We start from the raw sequence: 24,985 nt of genomic DNA, 5'->3' as shown, positions 1-24,985 counted from the left end.
ATGGCAAGGTTCACTCTATTAATTACTGCATGGAAGAAACATACAAAGGAAAGTTGAGTTACGTTCAAGTTGGAATGATTTACAGAGAGACGAGGGCTGCAAAAGGGTAAGGAGGACCCTTCCGTTGAGTCACGAGGTTCAGAGTGGACCCCCTTGCTTTCTAAACTCCTCCTCAGAGAGGAGTCTAGGTGCGGCTAGGTCCAAACCTAGCCTCAGACTTGGTCAATGGTTTATGTCTAAGGGATTATATGTGCAAAATTTATGTAATGTTTCATTGGCATCAATTCAGCACGCAATCAAAGTTACCAAGACAAAATCAAAGTTATCATACTACAAGGTTATGCGCGATATTGGTCGCTTACCAAAGATCTGCCGTTGGTAAAAGGTCTCTCTGCCTCAAGGAGCGACCTTGAGAGGTGTCCCACCTCGAGGGGAGGTCACTGGCATGCAGCCACACTGCCTAGCAGGGAGAGCTCAAAGGCGACTCACCTAGGCTCTCATATTTATGGGATAAAGTGGTTGGCTCCTAGTCAAATTACATGCGATGGAAAAGGTATGCATGAGACTCCTTGTACGCACAACTTTCTTTGTGCCTTGATAAATGAGTCTTGGAAAAGCCACCTGCAATTCATGTGTTAATGGCATGATCGGCAATGCAAGTTCATATGCCTCAATGCTGACAGTGTCACTCTGCTCCTTGGTGGGTTCTCAGAGAACAAATTGGAACTAGAGGAGTTCACGGCCTGGCTACAGCTCGGGCCGTTACCTCTTCCAGAGCCTGCGCCAAACCACCGCCAGCCTGGTTAAGGGGTCGGGTGCATCTGTCACACCCAGATACCCAGGGTGCCATCAGGCTTGCATTCAAGGCAGCCAGAGACCATTACAAGCTGATGCTGACAATTTTGCACCAAAAATATAAATATATAACATTATAAACATGAGGTTTCCCTCTCTTACCATACTTTCAGTTACACTGTAATTTCTTACATTGACATGTTGTCTGTTTTTCTTAAAGCAAGAGCTGAACTTGCTAGAAATAGTAACAAAAATGCAGAGTTTAATATTTGTAATGAGGCAGATGCTAAAAGGTGCCTGTGCCAGTAGTCTATGATAGAAAGGACACAAAACCCATGCTCACCTTATTCCCATGTTACTGAATATGAAGTATTTGCTCATGGGGCCACGTGTGAAACATCATGTTGAATTTGTAATACATACATGCTGTAGGGAGCTACACATATCCCAAGTGGAAGAGCTTGGACAGGGTTGTGAAAGGCTCTACCACCAAAGTATAGGTGTGGTGGTCCCTGCAGCCTTCCCAGGGCTTGAAAACGAACAAGTATTGTCCTTCATAGCCATGGATGTGTGAATATCTTGGGAGAAACGGTACTCATCTCCCATGTGCTCTTTTCTTATTCTTTCTTTATATTGAAATTCAGTTAGAAAAATTGCAAATCCCAAGCTTTTTTTGCAGGAATGTGTTCACAGTTTAATTCTGCTATTTTTTTTTTTCCCAAAATAGCCCTCATGTATTAAAAAGCCTTTCTGAAAAGGAGCTGCTTTTTTTCTGAAGTTTGCATGCTTTTAAAAGATTGAAAGGAATTGAATAAACAACTCAGCTGCCTTGGTTTAGATGGACACTACCTTTATTCTTCATGTTTTTTTAAAAACAGACTTGCTAGGTCAGAATTATTTTTTGAAGGCATTTAAACTGCGTGCTTCTAATACAATCTAGACTATTCTAGATGAAAATAAAATAGCTCTTCTGCAGAATCGCAGGCAAATGTAGAGGAAGCAGAGGCAGAGGAAGCCATGGGAGAGATCTTTGAAGTCATCCAAGAGAGACAGGTACCTTGTTCTTCCAAATGTTCAGTGATGGGTAAACCCACGGGCAGACCCATGGCTGTGTTAGCACAGTCTCTGCTTTCATACTTTCATCTGTTGTCAATTAAATAAAAGCTGCACACCTTGACTGCATCTGACTAGCACCTTCAGATGACTAACACTGGGAGAAGACACAGCTCCAACAGATGGAGATGATGAAACTTCGTCACCTGTGTCCTATTACAGTGTTGTCCCAGGGACATGGCAATGTTCAAATATTGCCAAAACCAAACAGACAAGGGGAAATGTGCATATAAAATATACAAATATATATATATAAAAATATATATATATATATACACAAATAGCTGTTTTACTCTCTTCTTTGTTCATGTTTTAAAAGTTTTGTACCTCTCTGTTGGCAGCCAGTCACGCATGCTAGCTGAATGCTGGTCTCCTGGGGAAGCATTCCTGATATTCCCATAACTACTCAGCAGCGCTGCCTACTCTGGGCATAAGCAAGGGCTTGTTACGACAGCTCTAGCACTGCTTCTCTTAATACTGTGCAACTAAATGTCAAAGTCATCCCTGATGTATTCTCTCGTATACAGCATTGTGTTTTCTTGCCATAATTGCAAAATGTGTGCCCATGACCCAGAACAAGCAGATTTACAGTGCCCCGTTGATAAACTGAACCACTGTACGTGCATTTTCTGACCGGTGACACAGTGCAAATTAAGTTACCGGTCTTTTGCTCAAAGTGTGCCAGAGTGATTATCCCCTGCTCGTCACTACCCGGGAGCAGTACTGCATCGCTCACGAGGCGCTGGTAATTCAATCTGCTTATTCACAAATATTTAAGAAGGGAATCCGTTGCCTAAACCTCTCTGTAAATAGCTGGATAAAAAGTTGGCAGGAATCAGCTTTACTTCTGTCAATGGCTAATGTACTTAAACCTGAAAACAAAAAACCGGGCTTCACCTTGAAGCGATGCGCCAGAGAGTTCCTTTCACCTTGAAGATTTCTGCAGAGTTGGGCTCCTCAATCAATTGAGAGCCTGTACACATTGCCAGAGTTGTCTTTGTTTTTCAAGCAATAGATGATACAGAGATTATAGGTTATTGCCCCAGGGACTTCTCTTTTCTAAGGCTCCAGGATTTTAAAGGAAAGAGGCTTTTTCAATATGAATATTTTTACTTTTTACTGTCCACTGGTGGGGTGGGGAGGATAGCATTTGTTAGCCTGGCTTTTACACACCTTCTGTATTACATGAAAGATTAAAATCAATTGAAGTTCAGGGAGGTGTTGTGGAAAGGAAATACGTGGCTTTAAAATATGCACACAAACTTACTACTTCTGCTTTTTTTTTATATCCACTTTATAGTCCCTGCCATACTCAAGACGACTGAAAATCTTACAAAAATGATACGTGTTCTTGGAAGACAGCAATTATATCAACACCTTAAATTTTACTAGTAAATCAATAGGTAATTACTACAGACCTTTGAAACATTTATAATACCATATCCACAAATAGCTCCATATGAGAACACCCAGCACTGGAAGGATCTGCAGACTTTGAGAGGAGGTTGAAGAATAGTTTGAAGGCAACTTTCTGTGCACAATGACGAGCTGTACTGGGGCTTGGTCAGAGGCGAAGGTAATGTCAAAGCAACCAGGTGTAAATATAAAGGTTTCTAATAGTCTAGCATGTTGGCAACAGCTTTCTGAAAGAATTTCACAGGTTCAGGTCCCTTACTAGGCAAAAGCCATTTTCAGCCTGAACCGTGGTCTTTGCCCATCTTTGCCCATCGCATCCAGGACTTGTTTTCAAAAGGGATGGAAAAAAATCAGCCCAGTATCAATTTCTAGCTACAAGATACAGATGCAGTCAGAATTTGTAGACCCTGGGAACAGTCCTCGTGGTTTGACTTTGCCTGTGCTTTCCTGGGAAGTTACAAACCTCTCTGGAAGCCACCATTGCCAACAGCAAAGGACTAGGAGAACCTGAGACCACGATTCATCAGGCATGGGATGTGGCTGCTACCCTGCTGCGGCTGTGACAGGTCACCTGCATGCCTGGTGATGGATGAGGATAACTGATTGAGGCAGGATGTCTCAGAGCTGTTGTTTCGGTGGTTAAGATTAGTGCCGTGGATGGAGTAGACCATAAGCATCTATTGTGTCTCCCTTAAGGACCAATTTCTCTGTCATTGACTGACCTCCACGGTGGAAAGTATGTCATGTCCTGAGTTGAAAGAATTAAAAAATACATAAACATGAAACACATTAAACAGCCGTATTTCATCTAAGGCTTTATGTAATCCAGTCATCTCAGATGCTCTGAACTCAGTTCTTAAATACGCAGTATTCAAAAGCAAAGCGGCAAAATGGCAATGTTTGCATTGGCAAGTAAGTGGCATTTTCAAGATGTTCAACTACAGTGGGTGAAGTGTGTAGCAAGGAGTTTTATGTGAATGAGCACAGCCCTTGTGGGTGATGTCAAACACGCCTGTCATTTCACTTCCATTCACAGAGGAGTTTTAGTAGCCCCAGTGTTTGGTCGCTATGATCATTGTGTCTCCATGTGCACTGGTGAAACAAAAGGAACATGAGCTAATGTGAGAGTGTGACTATTTTTATTCTTGTAACCAGCAGATTTGACCAATTAAGTAATGACACAGTACCGTGAGTTGTTACAGCAATGGTCTTAGGGGAGAATGAAGAAAGTAACCGAGGAAACTGTATCCAGCAACTGAAGAGCTAAGTCCTGGATTTAACCTGGGCTTGGTTCAGCAACGTGCTAGTGGCATCCCAGAGGGTGGATTTCTGGTCACAGCTCAAATCCATGAGAGTTGCATGTGCACAACAGCAACAACAAAGATCATTTAGTTCATAGATCATTATTTAGATCATAGTTAAGTCTAGAGGAACAGTTTATAGTGGGTTTTTAGGTAATGCAGGTTTAGTGTCCTTATTCCTAGTGACAGAATATGTTTGAACACATTCAGAATAGATGTTATGCAGCAGCCTTTGAGAACTCTGGTGAAACTGTGACATTATTCATCTCCTGAAAATAGAATGTGTGTCTTTGTTACGTCAAGAAGAAAAATGTGCTTTTTTTTTTTTATTACTGCCCAATGGTAACAATAGATGTATTGTGCTAGGTAGGGACAGTATTTTAATTTCCTGTCATAATCCTGTGTTTCTAGATATATAACAACATATATATATGTTTATATGTTTATTTATGTTATATATGTTTCTGTGCTGGATATATAACTCTGCTGAATGATTTCCTCAGGGCTAGAGCTTAACTTATAAGACATCAGAACAAGCCTGACTATTATTTATGTATTTAAAAGTATCTTTCAAAAATATCCATTTGGTTGTTTCCACTATTTCAGCACTGGAGATCAGTAACCTGATCATTAGTGATCAGGCGGCCGGTTCTATGTTATCTTTTGTAACTGATCTTTTGGCAGAGGACCTGCAGATGCCCCAATGCTCTTCTATTGTACTATTACTGTTATTACTGTTGTTGTCTTGTAATTATTCGTAGCTTTATTGTGGGCTGATATCATCCTTAACAGAGCGGTGTGACTTTATCTGTTTATTTTCCTGATGTCAACTGTGATGACTCAGGGAGAAGGCTGCTTGGTGAAGAAACTTGTGATTTTCTGCAGTAATGGAGAAATGTGCTTTTATCGTGTACTGAAGAGAACATCTGTGATCATAATCGTGCTGTTGACTTACGAAGAGAACACAAATTACATTCTATTAAATAAGGTTTTTGTCGTAGGACAAGTCACTCATTACGCTGCATTGGGAATTGCCTCCTCCTGGCTGTCTAGACCCAGTAGATGAGGCACAGGGAAAACTTGCTTGCTTTTGCATGTACAGATCAGGTAGCAACATTTTATTTGAAAAGTGCTAACTTGATGACATTTGCTATAATTAATCATGTGGCATTTAAATAGGTGAAATTACGATACCACTGTGGTACGGGCAGTCAGACTGAATGGGAGGCTTCACAGATGAACTCCCCGAGCTGGAGCATGGCCCGCGGTTGGCATTTGCACGTTGGCTCCTGCGCTGCAGCATCACAGGGCCCAGGCAGAGGCAGCGGGCGGGCTGGCTCCTGACCTCCTCTAACTGATGGACCCTGGGCTTCCCTCAGAGCTCACAGCACACTCGCGTCGGCGTGGATGTGTTTAACCCTGCCTTTAATTCAAACTGCTCCAGATACTTGGGTCACTCGTAAATAGAGTCATAAGACCATTACTGCCTCCATTTCAGACTCTGGAGCTCTTCCATGCCAGCATTTACAAGAGTGAAGGTCTATTTCTTCCTGTCTTCTGAGCCTCTGGATTTTTATGGCTGCGTTACTCTCTCTGAGGAATATCTTACACTGCTTTTGAACTCGGGTATCAGATGCTTGCCTATCAGATGTCACCTGCCAAGTATGGCTTTCTACTTTAACTGTACTTGCAGTTGGTACAGCAGCAATCTGGGAAATAAAAGTATGACAGAAAAGAGAGGTGATAGCGGCAGGAGCCATCCAGCTTGCGGTCCCTGTTGGAGACCTGTAGGGTGCTGCAAGACAAGACCAGTCGGGCAGCCTGGTGCTGCAAGGGGTCGGGAGAGGGGGTGGCTCTCCTACTCATCCAGCTTCTCAGCCCAGAAGCAAGCCTGCAGGGGATGGCTTGGACAGGATCTCTGGGAGGGTGTTTTGCTCCCATGGCTCAGAGTATTGCAGTGGATCTGCAGAAAGTGCATCTTATGCAGTGGTGGGATGGTGATGATGAGAATGAGGGAAAGAGCCTCATCATTTGTTTCAACTTTGCTCCTGATGAAAGTATCTGATTTTTGTTGTTTTGTTCTCTTTCTTAATCTTTCTTAATTTTTTCTTAAACATGTGGGTCAGCCATGGTGCAGTGGTAGGCAGGAACGATTAACAGCCTGACGGTGGAGAAGGGCTGCTGATTGTCTCCAGAGATGCAGAGCTTCCCTTAAAAATAACACTTCATACAGGACTTCTTAAATCTCCTTTTTTTTAAATACATTTTTTGTTTGTTTTGAATGGGAGGCACCTTTAGCAGGTCTTGTTCATTGAGAAGTCTACAGAATTATTTGTAGTAGGACTATCTGGTGTAAAAATTTCTTTCTTATAATTTCAAAGCCATTAGCACCATTTGTGTGTGCATTTGATGTTAATAGAAGTGATAGGCAAAAAATAAAGAGCGAGCCATCCAATTTAGTCTTTTTCTGCTCGGGAGGACGTAATGCAGCTGACTAACCTTGAAGAGCTGTTGTGTTAATCAGCGATGCCCTTGAGCTGTCCTATCCATTTCACCTTCCAGTTTGCTGAAGAGTTGCTCTTCCCAAGGTGCAGTTGTGTCTTGAAGAAATACTGACTTGTAGCGCTGTATGAAAACACACCAGCATACATAGCAGAAACCAATTCCCTCGGCAGCAAACAAGAAAGGATTTTTATCGTTTATACTGGATATACTCCAAGAATTCTCTCTTCAGTTTAGTTATTATCTTTCCCTACAGTGTGGAATATTCAATTAAACCTTCTCTCAAATTGGCCATAACTATCAATGAAAATTAAAGCAGTTCTATTTAGGTAATGATATCCGTCACCGGGCTTAATGTTCAGAGAGAATAGGAATTGTTTCACCTGTTCATGTGAATTAACCTGAGCTGACATTCTTCATGTTTCAATTCCTCAAAAGCGCAGAAAGATGACAAGCATTTAGCATCCTACTGGGTGTGCGGGCTCTCAAGTTCGGGGTACTGGAGGGACACAGAAAATACACACTTCATTTGGAATGTATTTAAATTAATCTGGCATTTTTTAATAGATTTTGTGATTCACTAGGAAAAAAATATATACATATCTTAGCAGAAGCTAGGATAGTAGAATGTTCTTCTAAATTATCTATCACATTTTGTCCAACAGCATATGGGCATACACCTCGTACTGTATTAAAAATGTTTCTTTTATCATGAAATCTACTGAGATTTCCTATATCCTGCATCTTACTGAAAGAAATACACTTCTCTCGAAGGAGGCAGACCCACAGCAGTAGTACATTTTTTTCATCTGACCGGGGGGGGGGGGGAATGCTTTTTGGTAACCAATCTTGTTTGCAACTTGTCTTAAGCTGAGGGCAGCTCAGTGTTCATTCTGGGTTAACTCATTTCGGGCCCGAGCAAAAGAAACTTAACTCAGAAAAATAAAATCTGTCACTGGGAGAGTGTCTTAACAGCTAGCTTGTCTGGGAAGGTTACTTACTGTATTTTCCCAGGACAGTAACAAACATGTAAGGAGTAGCACAGGTTACATGGTAGCTGCTGAAAATCATGAAGAGCAAAGTGAGCTAAAATAACTGAGCAGCTTTCATGTATATATATTATATGCACTGCTTCATTGTTCTGTTAGATGAAATGACCGAAAGAGAGCCTAATGAACACAATCTCGTAAGAAGGGCAAGGGAAAAGCCTTGCTAAACTCAGGAAAGAGAATCCTGACATCGGTGGCCTTCCGTTGATCAAGCTCCTAGTAGTCTTCATCAGTGAAAAGCTAAAAATATGTTATTGTCGCTCCGTGATTGCAAGTCCCTGAACATTATTGCAATAGAAATGAATTTACCACTTTTTTTTTTTTTGAAAGTGTAAAATTCACATTTAGAAGTTATCTGGATAGCAAAACATTACTCCCACAAAACCGGACACTGTAATACAGCAAATGCATTTCCCTGTGTTGACACTAAACATTTGAGATCTGTTTCTACCCAGTAATATTGTAAGTTAGTCAAAAATGGACTATATATGATACAGATACTTTCAGTTTTCTGCCTGTAAGAATCTAGATGGTAGTTTGTTTTATTTATTAGGGAATATTTAGTGTTCTTTGAACTAAATGCTGCTCTTCTGTACTGTGGCTCAACTCTTGTCACACACTGTGTTAGGATCTGGGCTGCAGTGATTTCAATCATGCATTAGACTGTAGCAAAAGGACTCTACAGGCTGAAGATTAAATAGTTTGGACTTGCTTATCTTGGTTATACACAGGCACCAATAAGAGAAAGAAGAAAGGCACTCAAAATAATTTTATCTACTCAGTGTTCCAAGGTTTTTCCTCCTCTTCTGTTTCTCTGATAGGCTGGCAGCTGCTTTCAGAGCTTCTCCCTGCCTGACCCAATGCTGTTCTCTTGAAAGCAAGTAGTAGTCGCACCAGAGCTTTTCTTCTTGCTGGCTAACAGGAAGGGCAAACATTTTTTTGCCATGTAAAAGCTTAATGTTAAGCAGTGTCAGCAGCCAATATTGTAATATTTGGAGAGCAGTTTCATATGGTGATCTTTTGTGGGCTTCTCTTTTAGCTTAGACAAGTTATTTACACTTTTCACCTATTTGTGGCTATTTCTACCTTTATAGTTCTCTATCTTTTGTGTCTGTTGGTTTTTTTTCCAAATTGTACTTTGCTTACATAATGATATAGGTGGATTGTAATGTTTCCTACAAGTGTTACTCCCTGTCAAACACCCTGTGGCATCATATGGACCAGTTTCATTGTACTTTGAAGACCAGTGTCTCACCCCAAGACACTACACCATAGCAGTCTGGGCCCTGATCCTGCAGCCGAGTGATGTCCTGCACATATGGGGACACATTAGGACCCTTTGTTTGGGTGTCTGTTTGCCAACTCGAGTAGGTGAGCTATCTACTTCTTAATGCAAGGTGTGTTTTCTTGTGATGGGAGAAGGACCAAGCATCTGACCTTTATCATGATGTGATACGATATAAATTGACACACCATAATTGCAATAACAGCAAATGACAGTGTAGCGTGACTTGAGTCCTTTGATGGGGCATGATGCAGATGACACAGCCGATGCAACACGTACCTGAGTCAGCACGGTTCACTCACTGGGTTACCTGGGATGGTCTGGCTTGTGCCTGTCCCGGCACGATCAAACTCCTTGCTTATGGGACTTGAAGCGACTCTGACATAGTGCCTGAGCACCAGGCCAGCTTCTGTATTTTACAATTAGAAAACTGGATAAATTAAAATGTATTTTAATTCTTTTGGTTTTGAATCCATTAATATAGTGCTCGGAGCTATAATCTTTATGGGCCAGATTGTAATATTCTTTCTTACACTGAATGAGACTGTTTAAGGAGTGACACAGCCCTGGGTCTCAGAAACAAGTCAGGATATCATAATCTAGCCCTGTATGCTTTATGGTTATTATTATCTTTTTCTGCCAGCAACAGTAAGTTGCACACAGGTATAATTTAAAGCTAGAGATTATGTGAAATGTGTTTTGAATAATAGATGAGTCTCAGTCAGATATCGTTAACATATAATTAAAAATAAAGACAAATACAACTGATATGACTGTAAGCTTAGTGCATTCTCTTTTGTGGTGATGCCTGAGGGAGGAGACACAGGGGAGAGGTTTCTCCATTATAATCTTCCTGGCAAAGCCTCTCTGAAATCCTTCTGTGGAGATGACAGAATCTCCTCCCTGGAATAAAAAGCTATTGTTCTGTCCCTAATAAATCCAGCTGATTTCCCAATGTCAGGGGATACGAGGGCTATTCGCATTCATTCTCACCCTCCTCCCGGCAAGAAAATGCATCGTCTTCTGTTTATTCTTTTTTCTTTCTTTTTTTTTTTGTACATCCCGTCATCTTTATATTTTATTTATTCATTCTCCTGTGACCTCCTATACCCACAAATTTCCTGCATGTCTATCAAGATGGACTTCTGGCAGCAGACTAGACGGCAGCGTGGCTGCCTGGCCAAAGTGACATCCGTGCTCGCGTCCCTGCGAGTCCCTGCCCTCGGCAGCGAGGGAGCCACAGGTACCGGCAGCAGCACGCTGATGGCCCATGCAGTTGCGCTTTGCCCCGCAGAACATGATCAGAGAGTGTTCAGAAAACGTTCAAGCAAGGCTCCTTCCATGCAGCTAAAAGACAGAAAGTCCTTACTTTCTGTAGCTGTATTTAATAATGAGGGTTTTTAATTTACAGAGAAAATATTTTAGTGTTTAAAAGTGAAACTAAGCATTCTGATTTGAAGTGAGCGGTGCTATCATAATAGGATATGCCTGTTGCCCTTCGTTTGAACTTTGGGTAAAGTTTCAATCTGTACTTTATTTAATGCACAAATGTTTTCCTGAATGTTGACTCCATGTGAGGTCCAATGGCTTTTGGAAAAAAACTGGCTGTTCTAAAAAGAAAGTATCATTATCACACCTTTTCCAGGGTGAATGATACATGGCCTCTTGCTGCTAAGATACTATTTTATATTTTAACACTGGGTATACGGAGATTCCATCAAGCATCTGTCGCATTTTTCCTCTGTTTAACACAGACGACAACACACTGCACGGGCCAGTTTTCCTTCAGGAGCCCAACAGCGTGATCTTCCCCTTGGATTCAGAGGAAAAGAAAGTGAAGCTGAGCTGCGAAGTAAAAGGAAATCCCAGACCAACCATTGGGTTTGTTGAATGTTTAACTATTCTTTAGCACGATATCCGCGCCACAGCAGTATCCCCCAAGAGCCTCTCTTCTGTGCGCATCACGCGGTGTAACTCCGTGATGCCCCTGGAGCCTACCAGAATGCTGGGAACAAAAAACAGGCATCAGGACATCACTCCATACTGCAGCACAATTGCAAAATTTGGACAAGAGTTCGAAAAGGTTATAAAGGGATTGTATGTAGTCTTGGCTCCCAGATTAACCATCCTTTTCCATGAACGTGGACAAAACTCTTAATTGTTTTCAGCTTTAGTAACTGCTTTGAGATCCTTAGAAAAAAGATGATATACTACTGTGGTGATGCTGCTGCTGTAAATCGTTTAGGCTGCTGGTTTTTTTCCTTTAGTGCCTTTCTCATGTTGTTCACCAAAGTAAATGCCACCCTGAAACCGATTAGAATCGTTGGACCTCAGCCACCGTGCCGTCTTCTGACACGACCAACTATTTAATGCAATAAATTCTGGTGCAAACATATTCAAATTGTTTCTCTGTATGTTCGGGTGAAGGGAGCTGCTATATGGCTCTGGCTCCCTCGCACGCTCCACCCAGGGCTGGTGGGGATGAGGGTGCTGTAACTGGGGCGACATGGTGTTGGAATTTCTCAGTGCCCCATTTTATGACAACATCTACTACGAGTGAATTTTCTTAAATTTGAAAACAAATAGCCAGCAAGTCAGGAGAGGAAAAGAAACCTCGGTGGAGTTGAATGGTTTAAAGATCCTGTTTCTAGGACTTCCCCTTACAAAATGATTAATTCCAAAGAGCAGCAGCACTAGTAACTACAGAAGCATTAATCATGTCAGAGACTGAAATATATGTTAAGGATATTGCTCTTTCAGTTAAATACTGGAATATTTCAATACTGCGCAGGAAATTTGCATTTTCATGCTTTTTTTTTTTTAATAAGTAGTCAAAGATGTTTTAAATTTTTCTTTGTTTACTACATGTTGTATTTTCAAATACCCAACCGTATTCATTAATATTAGCAGGATTTAACTTTGACATTTTGTGCTATAGGTGGAAGTTAAATGGAACTGGTATTGACATCGGTATGGATTACCGCTACAGCGTGGCAGAAGGCAACCTGTTGATCAATAATCCCAATAAAACCCAAGATACTGGAACATACCAGTGTGTAGCAACAAACCCGTTTGGAACAATTGTCAGCAGAGAAGCAAGGCTTCAATTTGCTTGTAAGTAACAATGCAGCCTCCGTTCCTGCAGCATGGTAGAAAAACCGAGAGAGCAATGCCTGCTTTAATAACCTTTTCTAACGCATTATGTAGTATTCTCTGAGCTGTTCATGGAGGAGAGAAAATACCTGGATTTAGAGCGGAAATGTGAATGTGAGGAATAGATGCCTGGGTTTATGATTATTTAGGTAAAATTATATGTGGTATGCAGGGTAAAATGTCTTATTTCTTGAGAAAGCGGCCGCCTAGGAAAGTATCTGGCAGATGGGATCTCACCATTGATTTTTCCTTTTCTTGGAGAATTAAAGCTTCAAAATATTTGAAGGACCGTACTCTCTATAAGGAATAAATCCACAATGACAGTTTTCACAAGTCCTATGTTTCAGTACTTAGGTACAAGTACTTTCAGGTATGGGTGATATTTTGTAACTTTGTGTAAAAGGGAAAACAGGCTGCTTCATATTTATTTTGGGTTAAATTCAGAGTTGCAGCTTCTTGTCGAAAGCTAAGGATAACAAAAGACACAGGTCATGATGTGAATTAGCATTATATGAAATTACAAAAAGCCATTTTAAGGTACAGGATAAAGTCTGGAAGAGTGAGCAAATGATAACGCAGGACCATGAGTCATCTTTTTTCTCATTTAGTTGTGAAGGTGAAGGCAGAGAATAGATGCACGGGCTTATTCATCCATCATCTCTCTGATCGCTCTGTGCCGTTGTCCTGGGCAGGGGTGTACATAGCAGTTTAGCAATTACAGCAGGACCTACTATGAAATACCCTTGCATGCACATGCAGGAGTTCAAGGCAATCCCTTCCCAGACATGAAGCTATCAGTAACGGTGAGCTGGGCTTTCAGTAGAGCTTAATGAAGGATGCTTTTGACCGACTGGTAAGAGAAGCTGATAGAATAGACTCTTTCAGATGTGCTCCAGCTACAAAAATAAGAAGGTAAAAATGCCAATAAACGCCAAGTTCATACAATATGGAGAGGTGATTTGTAATGAGAAGTATTACTGTGAGTAAAGGCAAGTCCTCTGTCTCCCCGTGTAGTTTACAATATATTATCCGTTTGCTTATGACCTGCTTGTGTTTTTCCATGACTGAAGGTGCGTTTTCACTCTGGATGTGTAATGAACAGCTTCCTCAAGACCAATCTCATCACTCCAGATTTCAGTATGTCAAGGTGATCACTTCATAAATACTGCGTTGGTCTGCTTCTCTGGAGACCACGTGTTTCACAGCAGGCTCTGTCCTGCAAATCGTGGCCACCTGCTAGCTAGCAGGGTGAGCCTGGGAAGCATCATTATTCAGAGCAAAGTCCCCCTTGGCTGGGGCTGTTTGCTGAAGTCAATCGTTTAAGGACATGGCGAGTACCAGGTTGCAGCTCCTTAGACGCTGGTCCTGGGCTTCAAAGTTCAGAATGTGGGACTAGGAGGGAGGATTCTGATGTTGGCAAGTGCAGTAGCCACGGACTACTTGAGTGGAAATACATCAACTTCCTTGCTTGTTTAAATTGTTACGCGCTTATTAACCAAGAGCTTGCAAATGCAGAGAATTCTGCACAAAAAATAAGAAACCTTTAACATTTTATCTTTGCTTCACATACAGAGTGTTTATTAAATTCTGATCAATTTATCTATCTTGATGAATGATACATCTGGCAAAAATCTTTCAAGCTTTCTAGTTGACCAAATACAAATTTAGTTTGACTGATTCTTAATTAAGAAGATTGAATTCAAACAGAAATCTTGTTCTTTTATAGTTAAAATAGTGATGGGGAACTTGAATAAATGTATTATTTTTGATTCCTAAAATTTAGTTTAGATTGCTAAAACAGCATAATCAGATCAGAAACGTTTGGATTAAATAAAAAAAAAAATAGCATTTATCGAGATAGGCTCTGTGCTTTCACAAAACAGTAAGTTGTTTTGTCTTGTATAATCAAAGGGATTGCAACCCAAATTAGCTGAATTATGAAATGCACAGAGTGGTTTAAGTTTATTACAAAAGCTCTGCCTCTATGAACCAATAAAAATGGGCCTTTTACTGAAAATCTGTATTAGTAATGTGTGTTTTTCAGCCTTGACGTCCAAAACATGTGGATGCAGTAGCACTGCTTAATATAGCTACTTGCCTATATGTTTTTATTTTATTTTATTTATTTTTATTTTATATAAAACCTATATGGTTTTATTGCAAACGTGATCATTTTTGAATGGCCTTCTGTAGGTTCTGCGTGGAAGAACCTAAAGCACTGTATGGGGAGGCCCCTTTCTAGCCACTGGAGAGATCTCTTAAGCCTGTTTGCTCTCAGTTGCTCTCTCAGGACTTTTCCCTTTTATCAAGTTATTTTCCCTGAGTTCACACCCTTGTCTGGCCCCCAGATAACACGTGCAGTCCCTGTCTCTTATGCCCTGCTATGTCACATGTTATGATTTAACTGTGGAAAGCCATTTGGTTAGAGACTCAGGACTGTACTGCTTAACCTGTCGGTAGCTTCCCCCTTCATCCGAGCAATCCATTATTTTCCAGCCTGACCTGTGTGTTGTGTGATTTTTGTGTTATCTCATTTTTATTTCTGAGGAAAGTCATTGCTGAGTCTTTTGAGACTAATGTCTGGGGTTTTGAGCTTTTTTTTTTTCCCCTCCTCTTAAGGGTTAAATTCGGAATCCTGAAGCATCATTAATACATGTTCGTTCGTTCTTCAAGGGCTGTGTTATTCTTCTCTAGCGTTTTCATTGAAGATTAAACTGCGATCTAGCTATTCAACCTCCTGTGGAGGTCAGAGAGGGGCAGCAATTTAATCCTTGAAATATATATTTAGGTTACAAACTCATTGCGATAAAAGTGCTAATATTTTCCCCCAATACTTGCTTTGTGATATATCATTTACATTTCAAATTTGTTCTCTCTGTTTTGTGTTTTTTTTTTTATTTTGCCCCCCTAATGCTACTTGTCTCTGAAGTTGAACATACTTTCAGAAAGTGAGGAATCTGCTTTGCCACAGTAACAGAATCTGTGTAAGGGAATCTGTGATACCCTTAACCCTGTGTTTATAGCAGTACAGGCTCTCAGAATATAAAAAAAGCTTTACACTCTGCGTATGGATTCTTGATAATGGCTTTTCCAAAATGATGTACAAAACCACAGCTGAACTAGATGAAATTATGTGCTTTTTATTTTAGGGGATGGGGCTTAGCTTGACAGTTTTATTCACTGTACCATTGTTTCTGTTCGGAAATAACGCTGAAATCAATAAGAAGTTATGCCTGGAAAGAAGTGCAGCTCTGATGCTGCACTTTAGAGATGTACCCACCCATTCAGACATACGATTAAACCTGTTTACTGTGGCCCGGATCCTGCTTCCGTTTAAGTCGAGGATAAAACTTGTATTGATTTTTAGTGGCACCAGAGTTGGACCATACCCCTCAGAAAGTGATGAATTTGCAAGTTGTTCTGCCTGCTCAGCTCCGGTTCTCTTTGGCATGACTCGAAGGTGCTGAGCGGCTCTTGGCTGCGGGCAGGAGAGCGGTACAGCTCAGGGCAGAGCGGTACGCCATGAGCAGGATGCGCTTTTAATGAGCGTCCTTGCCAACTTATTTCTACTGACTGAAATAATTTACAAGATGGAACATTAGTGCACACAGGTGCTGAGAGTTGAGTTTATACTCACGTCTCTGAAGGCATAAAATCACCTAGTTGAGTCCCAGGAAAGGCTTCAATAGTTTCTCTGTCCCCAGTGCAAGGCAGCATCAATGCCCTTCCTTAGAGAAGCTCGCCAGCCTGTTCTGCACGACATTTGCAGACCCTTCTCAGGAGTGTGTATTTGGAGGACTATTAAGATTTGTATTCAGTATTAAGATTTAGCACCACTTATTTTGGTGGCCTCTGCTAGTGCTAATCTTACTTGCTGGCAACTAGTACTGATTGTCTGGACTATGCTTGTACTCCATGCCCTGTGCGGATAATGACCCAAGGGCTTTCAAATCTATTCCTCCTCCCCTTCTATCGAGTGTGGTAGGTGTCTGAAGGATTGTGCTTTTGCGCAGTTGCGTCCCAGTGGGTTCCCACCAGAAATGTCTTTGCAGAAGCCCCCAGGCTATCCCCATGTGTGGGTGACCACGGAGAGTGCCAGCTTTCATGTGACTTGTGGCTCGTCTACTGTCTTTGGGTTTGCTCTTGCTTAACCAAAGGCTGGTAATGAAGAAAAGGGCCAACTTGTCAAACCTGTTCAAAATGAGCAACGCTGGTGGAAATGAGTTCGGGAATAAAAAGGCTAAGTGAGGTTTCCCCTTCTGTTTGTAATTCTTTGCTAAGTGATGTCCAGATGTTCTTTTACAATCCCATTGGTAGGGTGGGATAGCGAGATGGGACTCGCCCCAGCAAAGAGGATGGCAATTAGTATCTTACCTTTCAGCTGATTTATAAGCACCTATAGAATAATGACTCTAGTTCTAGATTAACTTTGATATTTATTTTACCTTGCTGAGGCCGCAGTTTGTTTTTTTGCCACCAAAGCTTTGAAGCCAGACATTTTTTCATTCCAGGAGCAGTGCAGAGGGTCAATCTGGACACCCCTGTACCCCCCACTCCAGGGGTCTCCAGGCTGTGTCTGCTCCATCGCCACCTCCATCTGCGGCAGCTAATGCATCACCAGGATGGGGCCAAGGCTCCGCTCTGCTCTCCTGGCAGGTGACCCTCATCTTCTCCAGTGGAGCATCCCTAGTGCTGGTAGATGAAATATCCTTTCCCTGCTGTGATAACTAGACTCAATTTGGCCCTAAACTCCTCAGCAGGATTTGCAGTTTAACCTGAAAATACACAAAGACAGCGGTACCTGCAGTAATGCTGGTTTAAAAATAAACCCTCCGGAGAGTGGGTGAGTAGCCATGCAGTAGCTGTTACCTTTCTCATCAGTACCGATGTTTGTCACATGCTGTTGATTGTGAAATGAGTATCCAAAGAGGAAAATCAAGTTCAAATCAGTGCAGTTTTTCAGTCATACCATTGTTTTGCCCCCCGTTGTTATAAAAACTGCCTAAAAGTGATGTCTGTGAAACATGAGCTGTTGGAGAAATGGGATCTACTTTTCAGGGGTTTTTAGCATTTTGCATGTTGTCGCACCACCACACTGGGAGGACGGTTGGTGTCCTTCCTCCCACTCTGCGCAGAGATGCTTCTCGGAAGTCATTGCCTTTCCAACCCGTAGCAATTTTCTGTGAAGGAGTTTCTTTTGTAATTTAACAGGTCCATGCTAATGCTATGGGTATTTTCTGCAGTTGGCAAAAATGATATTTAGATGTCCAGGGGGCTGAGGCACCAATTTTTAGAACAGAAATGAGGCCTCAGGATAGGGGATGATGTGGCTGAAGGGAGGCGTCCTCAGAGGATGCTGGAGCAGCAGCAGCAGCAGCAAACCATCGCTGTGCTGCCCCTGGGAGCCCCGGGCTGTGGGCAGATGAGATGAAATGAAAGGGGAAAGGTCTCTTCCTCCTGCAGACAGCCCTGGTCAAGCGAAATGGCATATTTTGTTTGGGGAATTTAGCCTGAACTGTTTTACTGTGTTTGAAGATTAAACCAGGACAGGATTTGCAGGTGGACTTCCGTCCGCCGCTAACCGGGGCAGCAGCCTCAGACTTACCTTGTGTACATTTTCCATTGGATTGTTCATTTATCGAAATTCTAACTTTCTTCTTTGTTACTGTGAACATACTCCTAACTGCAGGGACTCACACTGTTGTTTCTGAAAACTATTTCCCCCCACACTTTATTAAAGGAATTTGTTTTATAGAAGTGTTTCTATGAAAATAATTGTTACGCGTGAATTAGCAGCTAGGACTCAGCACTGTGCAGTGCAAATGGTAGCAGAAAATACAGTAGTAATGCGGTTGTAATGAGAATACTTTGGGGCTTTGACCTACCATCCCAAAATAATTTCACTGTGATGGTAGAAAAAGAAGATTACTCCCAACATTATACTGAAAAGGAATTTTTTCAATATTCCCGTTGCTGGAATGATTCCTGTTATATCTTGTACCCGAGCAAATCCCATAATTTTTGCTATTAGTTGCTAAGAAACAAATTATAATTGCTGCTCAAATTCTTTACTGTTGTACCCTCTTATTGCCCTGAAGTGCATTCATTTTCTTTTTGGAGATTAAATGATCAATGAAGTAATTCTTTCAAGAACAATTAATAATGAAAACGTTTTCAGAAAACCGCCAAAGTATCTGCCTTGCCTTGCCTAAACAAACAAGCGTAACAACAATTGCATTGATTGATCAATGAAGCGATGCACTGCTGCTCGGCTGAATGAGGCTTTCGGCACACAAATTAAATCATTTCCACAGTGATTACTAACGTGTGAGTATTGAGAAAAGATGATGTGTTTTAAACGTCCTGGAAATTAAGGAGACGGAGGGTTTGGGTTGGTTTTTCTGGAGTCGGACTGCAGCTGGGATGGCGGGTGTGTGCGGTTCTGCTCGTCCCTCGGCAGTCCGTGGGTCGCCTGTGCTCATCCTCTTCAGGAAGTTTATTTTTTCAAGGATTTTCTGCTGTGAAGGGCAGAAACCCAGTTCGGTGTATTTTTCTGGCTCCTTCCTTTTTCTGGCTCTCTGTGAGAGCACGTGTGAAAAGCCCCTGCCCGGTACGTGCGGTGGGAGTCTTTAGCATCCTGGGTGGGAGCTGCCCTCCTGCACTAAGATGGGGGAAGCACCCATTGCCTGCCTGCACACAGCAGCCCCTGCCTGCAGCCACCACCACGGGACGTGCGTGCCTGTGCTCCAAGGCTGATTTTCACCCCAATATTGAAATACCACGCTTGGCTATTTCTTGCTCAGGTACCCCTTCTGCTTTTTCGGAGCTTGGACTGCAAATCTGCAGCACTTCCCGTAGGTTAATTCACTTTTTCCTGGCATTTTGATCAGCACGCTGCCTCCCACGCCTATGGTCACAATTCAGAGGTAACGCTCCCAGCCAGCAACTGGAGTTTGCTTACACTCAAGGCCCATGAATCTGCCTTGAATAATTTAATTTTCTTAATTTTTCTTACATCTTAAGGAAATGGTTTTCTTAAGGTGGCCTGCTTTCCCGTACACACCCCGAAATCTCTTTTGCTGTCTCGTTTTTTCCCTTTGAAGCCTTTCAGAGCCTCTAAAATCTTAACTCAGCTAACTGCAAAGTGCGGTTGTCAGTCTTAGAGAATCGTCTCACAACCTCTGCACCTTTTCCACGCAGACTCCAATGGGCGGAAAACTAGGCTAAGCCTCACATAAGCTCTTCTTTTTTCTTTTTTTTTTGATGAATAGGACCAACAGGGAGTATGTAGGAGAGGATAGATATATAACCTACTTTACTTTCATCTGTGATAAAAAGGCCTTTAACTTAGAACAAAAACATAGGATTTACACCTGCTTTGTTTCCACCCAAGGGTTATAAATAAGATAATACATTATTACTTAAAGCAGTGGTAGGACATTTGTAAATAATCAGTGTACCTTCTCTCAAAGCTAGTAATCTTGTAAGCCTGCAGTGTTATTTAGGAAGTGTATTTCAGTTTATATCACACAGAAATAGTGCTGCTGGGAGCAGGGAGCCTTGCATGGGGAGGTGTCAGAGGGCTGTGGCCGGGAGCTGCTGCGCCGGGCAGGAGAGCTGCCGCCAGCACCTCTGGGCATCGCACCGCAATGAGCTTAAGACCACAGGTCGGTCGCAGTGCCACGGTTTCTCTTGTGGTTTAGAATTAGGGAACAGCAAGGCACAGGCTTGACAGTTTTTTCCTGTCTCTCTCCATATTTATTAAGTTTGTCTTTAATATGGAAAATAACATATGTTCAAAATTTTTTTTTTTTTTATATCTAGGGGCTGGATCTTTAAGAAGTAAATGCAGGTGTAGCTGTTTGTTTAAAATGAACGCTTAAAGGGACCAATTTGGTCCCAGCATGCCAAGGTCCAGTGATGTAAGCTTTCCTTGCAAAAAGCTCTGCTGTTACGTGAAGCTCTTTCTAGTCTTGAGAAAATTATCTTTGTGCTAAATCATGTCAGGATGCTATGGGAAACTCCAACCTGGAAGGAAATAAAAGGAGAGATTTCTTGTTTTTTTCTGGCGTTCTGAATGAAGCAGTAAGTTTTCAGGTTCTGAGCCCAGGTATTTGGGACAAAATTTCACTTTGTAATGGAGTAGATCTCTCTGCCTTTGGAGATCTTCTGACCTTAGGCTTAATCAGTCACTTTGACATCTCACCTGTTGACTTAATACCACCCTTCTTTTTATACGCTCAATGTGTAGGTCTTAAAGAAAACTGTGTAAAGCTCCCACGGTAAGCTAAGGAGAGAGCAAGACTTTGTCTTTCTTTCTGTACTTTCCCTGTGGCTTTGTGCAGGATCTGATACTGTGCTATTTATCAGCAAAATTTCCTGTTGTCTCTCTCACTCCTCAAGCCTTTGCAACTTGCCTGTATTACCAGCAAGGTAGTTCCCGTCGGTGGCCCGTTTGGCTGCTTACCACTCACTTATTATAGAATCAGTGCACATCATTTGACATCTCTTCCACTCTTTGAAGGCTAAAAGCGAGAATGAAAATAATAGTACTGTGCGAATATTAATGTGTCCTTAGCAGTAGTATTAATCCTCTGACTGTGACAGAATTTTTTTTTTTTAACAGAATATTTTTCTGAGCATTTTTTCTTAAATCAAAGCCAAGGGATAGGTACAGTTCAATAGCTATGTCGGTGATATTAGAGTTTCATTTTGGCATAACTTCAGAATATAGCCCAGCTACCTTCACTGAGTACAGTCTTACTTCTGCAAACCACTGATGTCCAGTTGGCTTATTCTGATAGAGCTAGAAGGGGGCATATGTAAGAGAGGAGAATAAACTGCAAATTTAAATTATTATTTTGACAATAAATGGAATAGCCTGGAAATGTAGATGCCAATATAAAGCAGTATCCTCAAGAGTGCAATGATCCTTCAGGGAACTCGGTTATTCAGCGAGATTGAACCATGCTTTCTTGAAAAGACAAAAATGGGATATGACCAACTGAAAACTCATAAACTTTGAAGAAATCTTTCGCTCTTGACTTATGGATAATAATTCGAGTTCATAAGGATATTTCCTTCAAATGTTAATGTCTTGAAATTTTGATTAGCAATCCCAGACTGCAATATAGTCATAAGCAGCAAAGGTAGAGGTACGCTGTGTCCCCGTGCAGTGGTGCTTGCTCACGATTTCACATGTGCATCCATGGTTGCCGCTCATTTATCATGAAGGAGTGAATTCTGGGCATCGTTTCCATAACAAGTAGTCTCTGCCTGCTCACTCTCTCCATTACAGACATTAGAGGTGTGTCAGGTCCGTGAACGATTGCTGTCCAGGTGATACATAATAAGCCTCAAACCACATAAACATCTGTGGTTGCAACTAAGGCTTCTTTTGGTCCGGGTTCTTTCCTGTTACAAATCTTTCCAAACATCTTGCAAGAACTGATCCTAGAGTGGCACAGATGTCTGAAGAGCCATAAGCATATGTTTTCATGGCATATTGTAATCACTGTTTTTCTGGTCTTTTATGTCTCTGGATAGAGAATAGGACAAGGAATCGAGAGATATTTGTTATTTTCTCAGTTATTAGGATGCTTCTTGTAACATCTCCCCTTTTGGCTCTAAATCCCCTCGTCTGTCAAATGAAATAAAGCTATTTACCTATTTTGAAGAAATAATTATAATTCTTAAGTTGATCCTTACTGATTCTATATCAGTGCAAATCAGTATTGTCTTTAACTGTATGGAAAATAGCAGTTACAGGACCCCCCCGGTCAAGCACAGACGATATCCGAAGGCCTGAGGTGGACTCTGTCTTTGTAAGAAAATTTCTGTTCCTGTTGGTGGGATGTAAGGCCAATGCAGAGCAATTTTATGCTAGTGGCTGCTTTTTCATTGTTTTATTTTTTTCTTTCCTATTTTCCTTCTGGAAAGCAAAATCAGGGAGTCAGTGTTGGCATGCAAAGGACAGCAGAGTTTTAAATATGTTTGTCAAAAGTTCAAAAGTTGTCCCGTGTTAGTTTTCCTGTCTGCAACAAATGTGACTGCCATTTCATAATTCATTAGACATGAGAGATGAACAGAATGAAAAAATCTCTCCTCTTTAAGTGGTGCTGCCTAGCATAATAATGTACCTTTCCATAGGCAAGCTGAACCACCAGATACCCTCTGAGGACCAGAATCTCTGTGGGGTCTTTTTCGTTTGTGTTTCTGTCAAGTAAAGGGAAATTGTTCTTTGAAACTTCTAGCTCAGGGAGCTTGTGTCACATTGTTTTACATTATTTGGGGTCTGAATTTGCATTCATGTAGCTGTGCAAAGTAAGAAGGTGCAGCAGAGCATGCTCTGGTGGGGAATGTGCGGGGCACCTGCAACATTAGTGCTCAGCTATGAAGTGAGAGGGGGCTGTGGAGTATCTCCTGCTGCCAATAGAAGTACTGCTTTCTGGCTATTGCAAAATCATCTGTGCGGGAGGAAAGTGTGCGAATAACGCATTGCTTTGCTAGGAAAATATAAAAAGATTCTGAGAGTGAAGTAACTCCATTCAAGTCAACCCAAGGGGAAATGTCTGCCCAGGTTTTCCAGATTAAAGTAATAAAATAAAATTTTCTGAGTCCTCAGCATTTTGTCTCAAGCAGGAGAGTTGCTTCAGAATGAACGTTTGAAATATTTCCTATAGAAGGATAGTAAAGAGGCAGCTTTTATGAAATGGAACATAAAATCAAGGTAACATCATAGAAAGAGTGATTTGATTTGAGAAGAGAACAGTGGGTGCCTTGCAGATATTGCTAAGAGCCCCTGTTGCCCAGTAAGATGAGTGGCATGAAGGAAGGCAAAAAAAGCACTGGGGCTGCCTTGTTGCCTATTTGGAAGCAAGGATCGAATCCCAGCGAGGTGCTGAGGATATAATGTGCCAGGAGGAGCCATCCTGGTGGGGACAAGCAGCTCGTGCTTGGTGTGACAGAGGAAGGAGAAAGCAGTCCGAGCATGGCGTGAGGATCTGTGACTCCCGCAGCTGCGTGGTGGCCAGCGGCATTGGTAACGCTTGAGGAAAAGCTGTCGCAGTCTTTAGGATGCAAGGTAAAAGCCTGAGGAGGAATTTTAGCCATGCGGGTAGACAAATCAGTCTGTCTTTGATAGATGGTGGTCAGAAAGACTTGGCAAGATTTAAACATAGTCTCGATATGAGATGTCAAAGTCCAAGATGATACATAGGTCAGAGATGCGAGTGATGCAGAGGGCAGGGAGGGCTTGGGAGAAGAACAAGATCTTGCCTTGCATACCAACACACCGGTTTTTTCCTTTCCTAACCCAATCGTGGCCATTTGCAGCTCGCTCCTGGCTCAGACGGGAGGAGCTACAAGCCCGTGCCTCCTCTGAGAACGTCTGGTTTGAGTTAAACCTGTGACTCCTCCAGCTACACATCTCTTCTCATAGCGTAGCTAAGTTGAGCCTTCAGAGCAAACCCCACCGTGAAAATCCTCCAGCTGCAGATGCCCCCACGGCAAAGGCTCATCTGAGAATTTTTGCATCTTGTGAGAACGATAGCAGTTTCTGTGCAGGAAAGATCAGGGAAAGGAAAGTCTAGAAGTCCGAACTGGACCTGGCCACTTGGTAAAGATGCACAGGCAGTATCTTGTTTAATGCCGGTAGTAATAAAGTCCAAGCAAAAATATTTTCCAAAAGAGAGGCAGGGTAAGGAAATGGCAAAATGTTTACCTCTGAAACTTCCCCCCTCCCCCACTGAAGTCGAAATCCCAGTGAAATTTCTGTTCTAAAGGTCAAATTAGAAAGCTTTCATCCCCAGACTTGTAAACTATATCTGAAATCAGTGACTCTAAAAATTATTCATTAGAACACCAGCTCTTAAACTAAAATTCTATTAAGCTCTGTATCAAAAGGGGTTTTATTCCGAGCTGCATAGCCCGCTGTGTAGTCTTGACACAACAGCAAGGACATGGGCAGAAGAACTTAATCTTTGTGTATTTGTGAAAGGGATGACATAAAACCCTGCTTTTTAAAAGTCAGGCACAGGTTTTATAGAGACAGTGTTTAGAGATATTAGAGCCATAAATATCAGGAGGCAAATCTTGTCAAGTGTTTCGAGAGCAAAAAGCTTTAATGCTTTTGTGGGTGCTAGTCATCAGTTAAAGTGCTTTCAGCCTGCCTTCATATAGACAGGCTATGATTTCTTCAAACGAATGTCCTCTAAAATCTGAAATTGATTGAGGTGCATTAGAATCTCATCTTCAAGACTATTTTATGGGCCAAATTAGCATAGTTTATAGTCTACAGCCAATGAAGTCGTATTATTCCATGGGCAGCGATGCAAATGGCTTCTGTTTCCATCTGGTTGTGTATTTTGTCC

The 24,985-nt window shown here is 41.8% G+C and overlaps 1 protein-coding gene across 1 annotated transcript in view; it reads left to right on the top strand.

The window, feature by feature from the left end:
* LOC142086084 (contactin-4) overlaps positions 1-24,985 on the top strand; it is a 345,243-nt gene that overhangs the window by 207,353 nt on the left and 112,905 nt on the right. The window contains exons 4-5 of the mRNA XM_075158605.1: positions 11,216-11,342; positions 12,400-12,575. Coding sequence (XP_075014706.1) covers positions 11,216-11,342; positions 12,400-12,575 — 303 coding nt within the window. The remainder of the gene's footprint in view (positions 1-11,215; positions 11,343-12,399; positions 12,576-24,985) is intronic.

Source organism: Calonectris borealis, chromosome 10, assembly GCF_964195595.1.
Source record: "Calonectris borealis chromosome 10, bCalBor7.hap1.2, whole genome shotgun sequence".
Lineage (NCBI taxonomy): Eukaryota > Metazoa > Chordata > Aves > Procellariiformes > Procellariidae > Calonectris > Calonectris borealis.
This window is presented reverse-complemented; position numbering and strand designations above follow the sequence as displayed.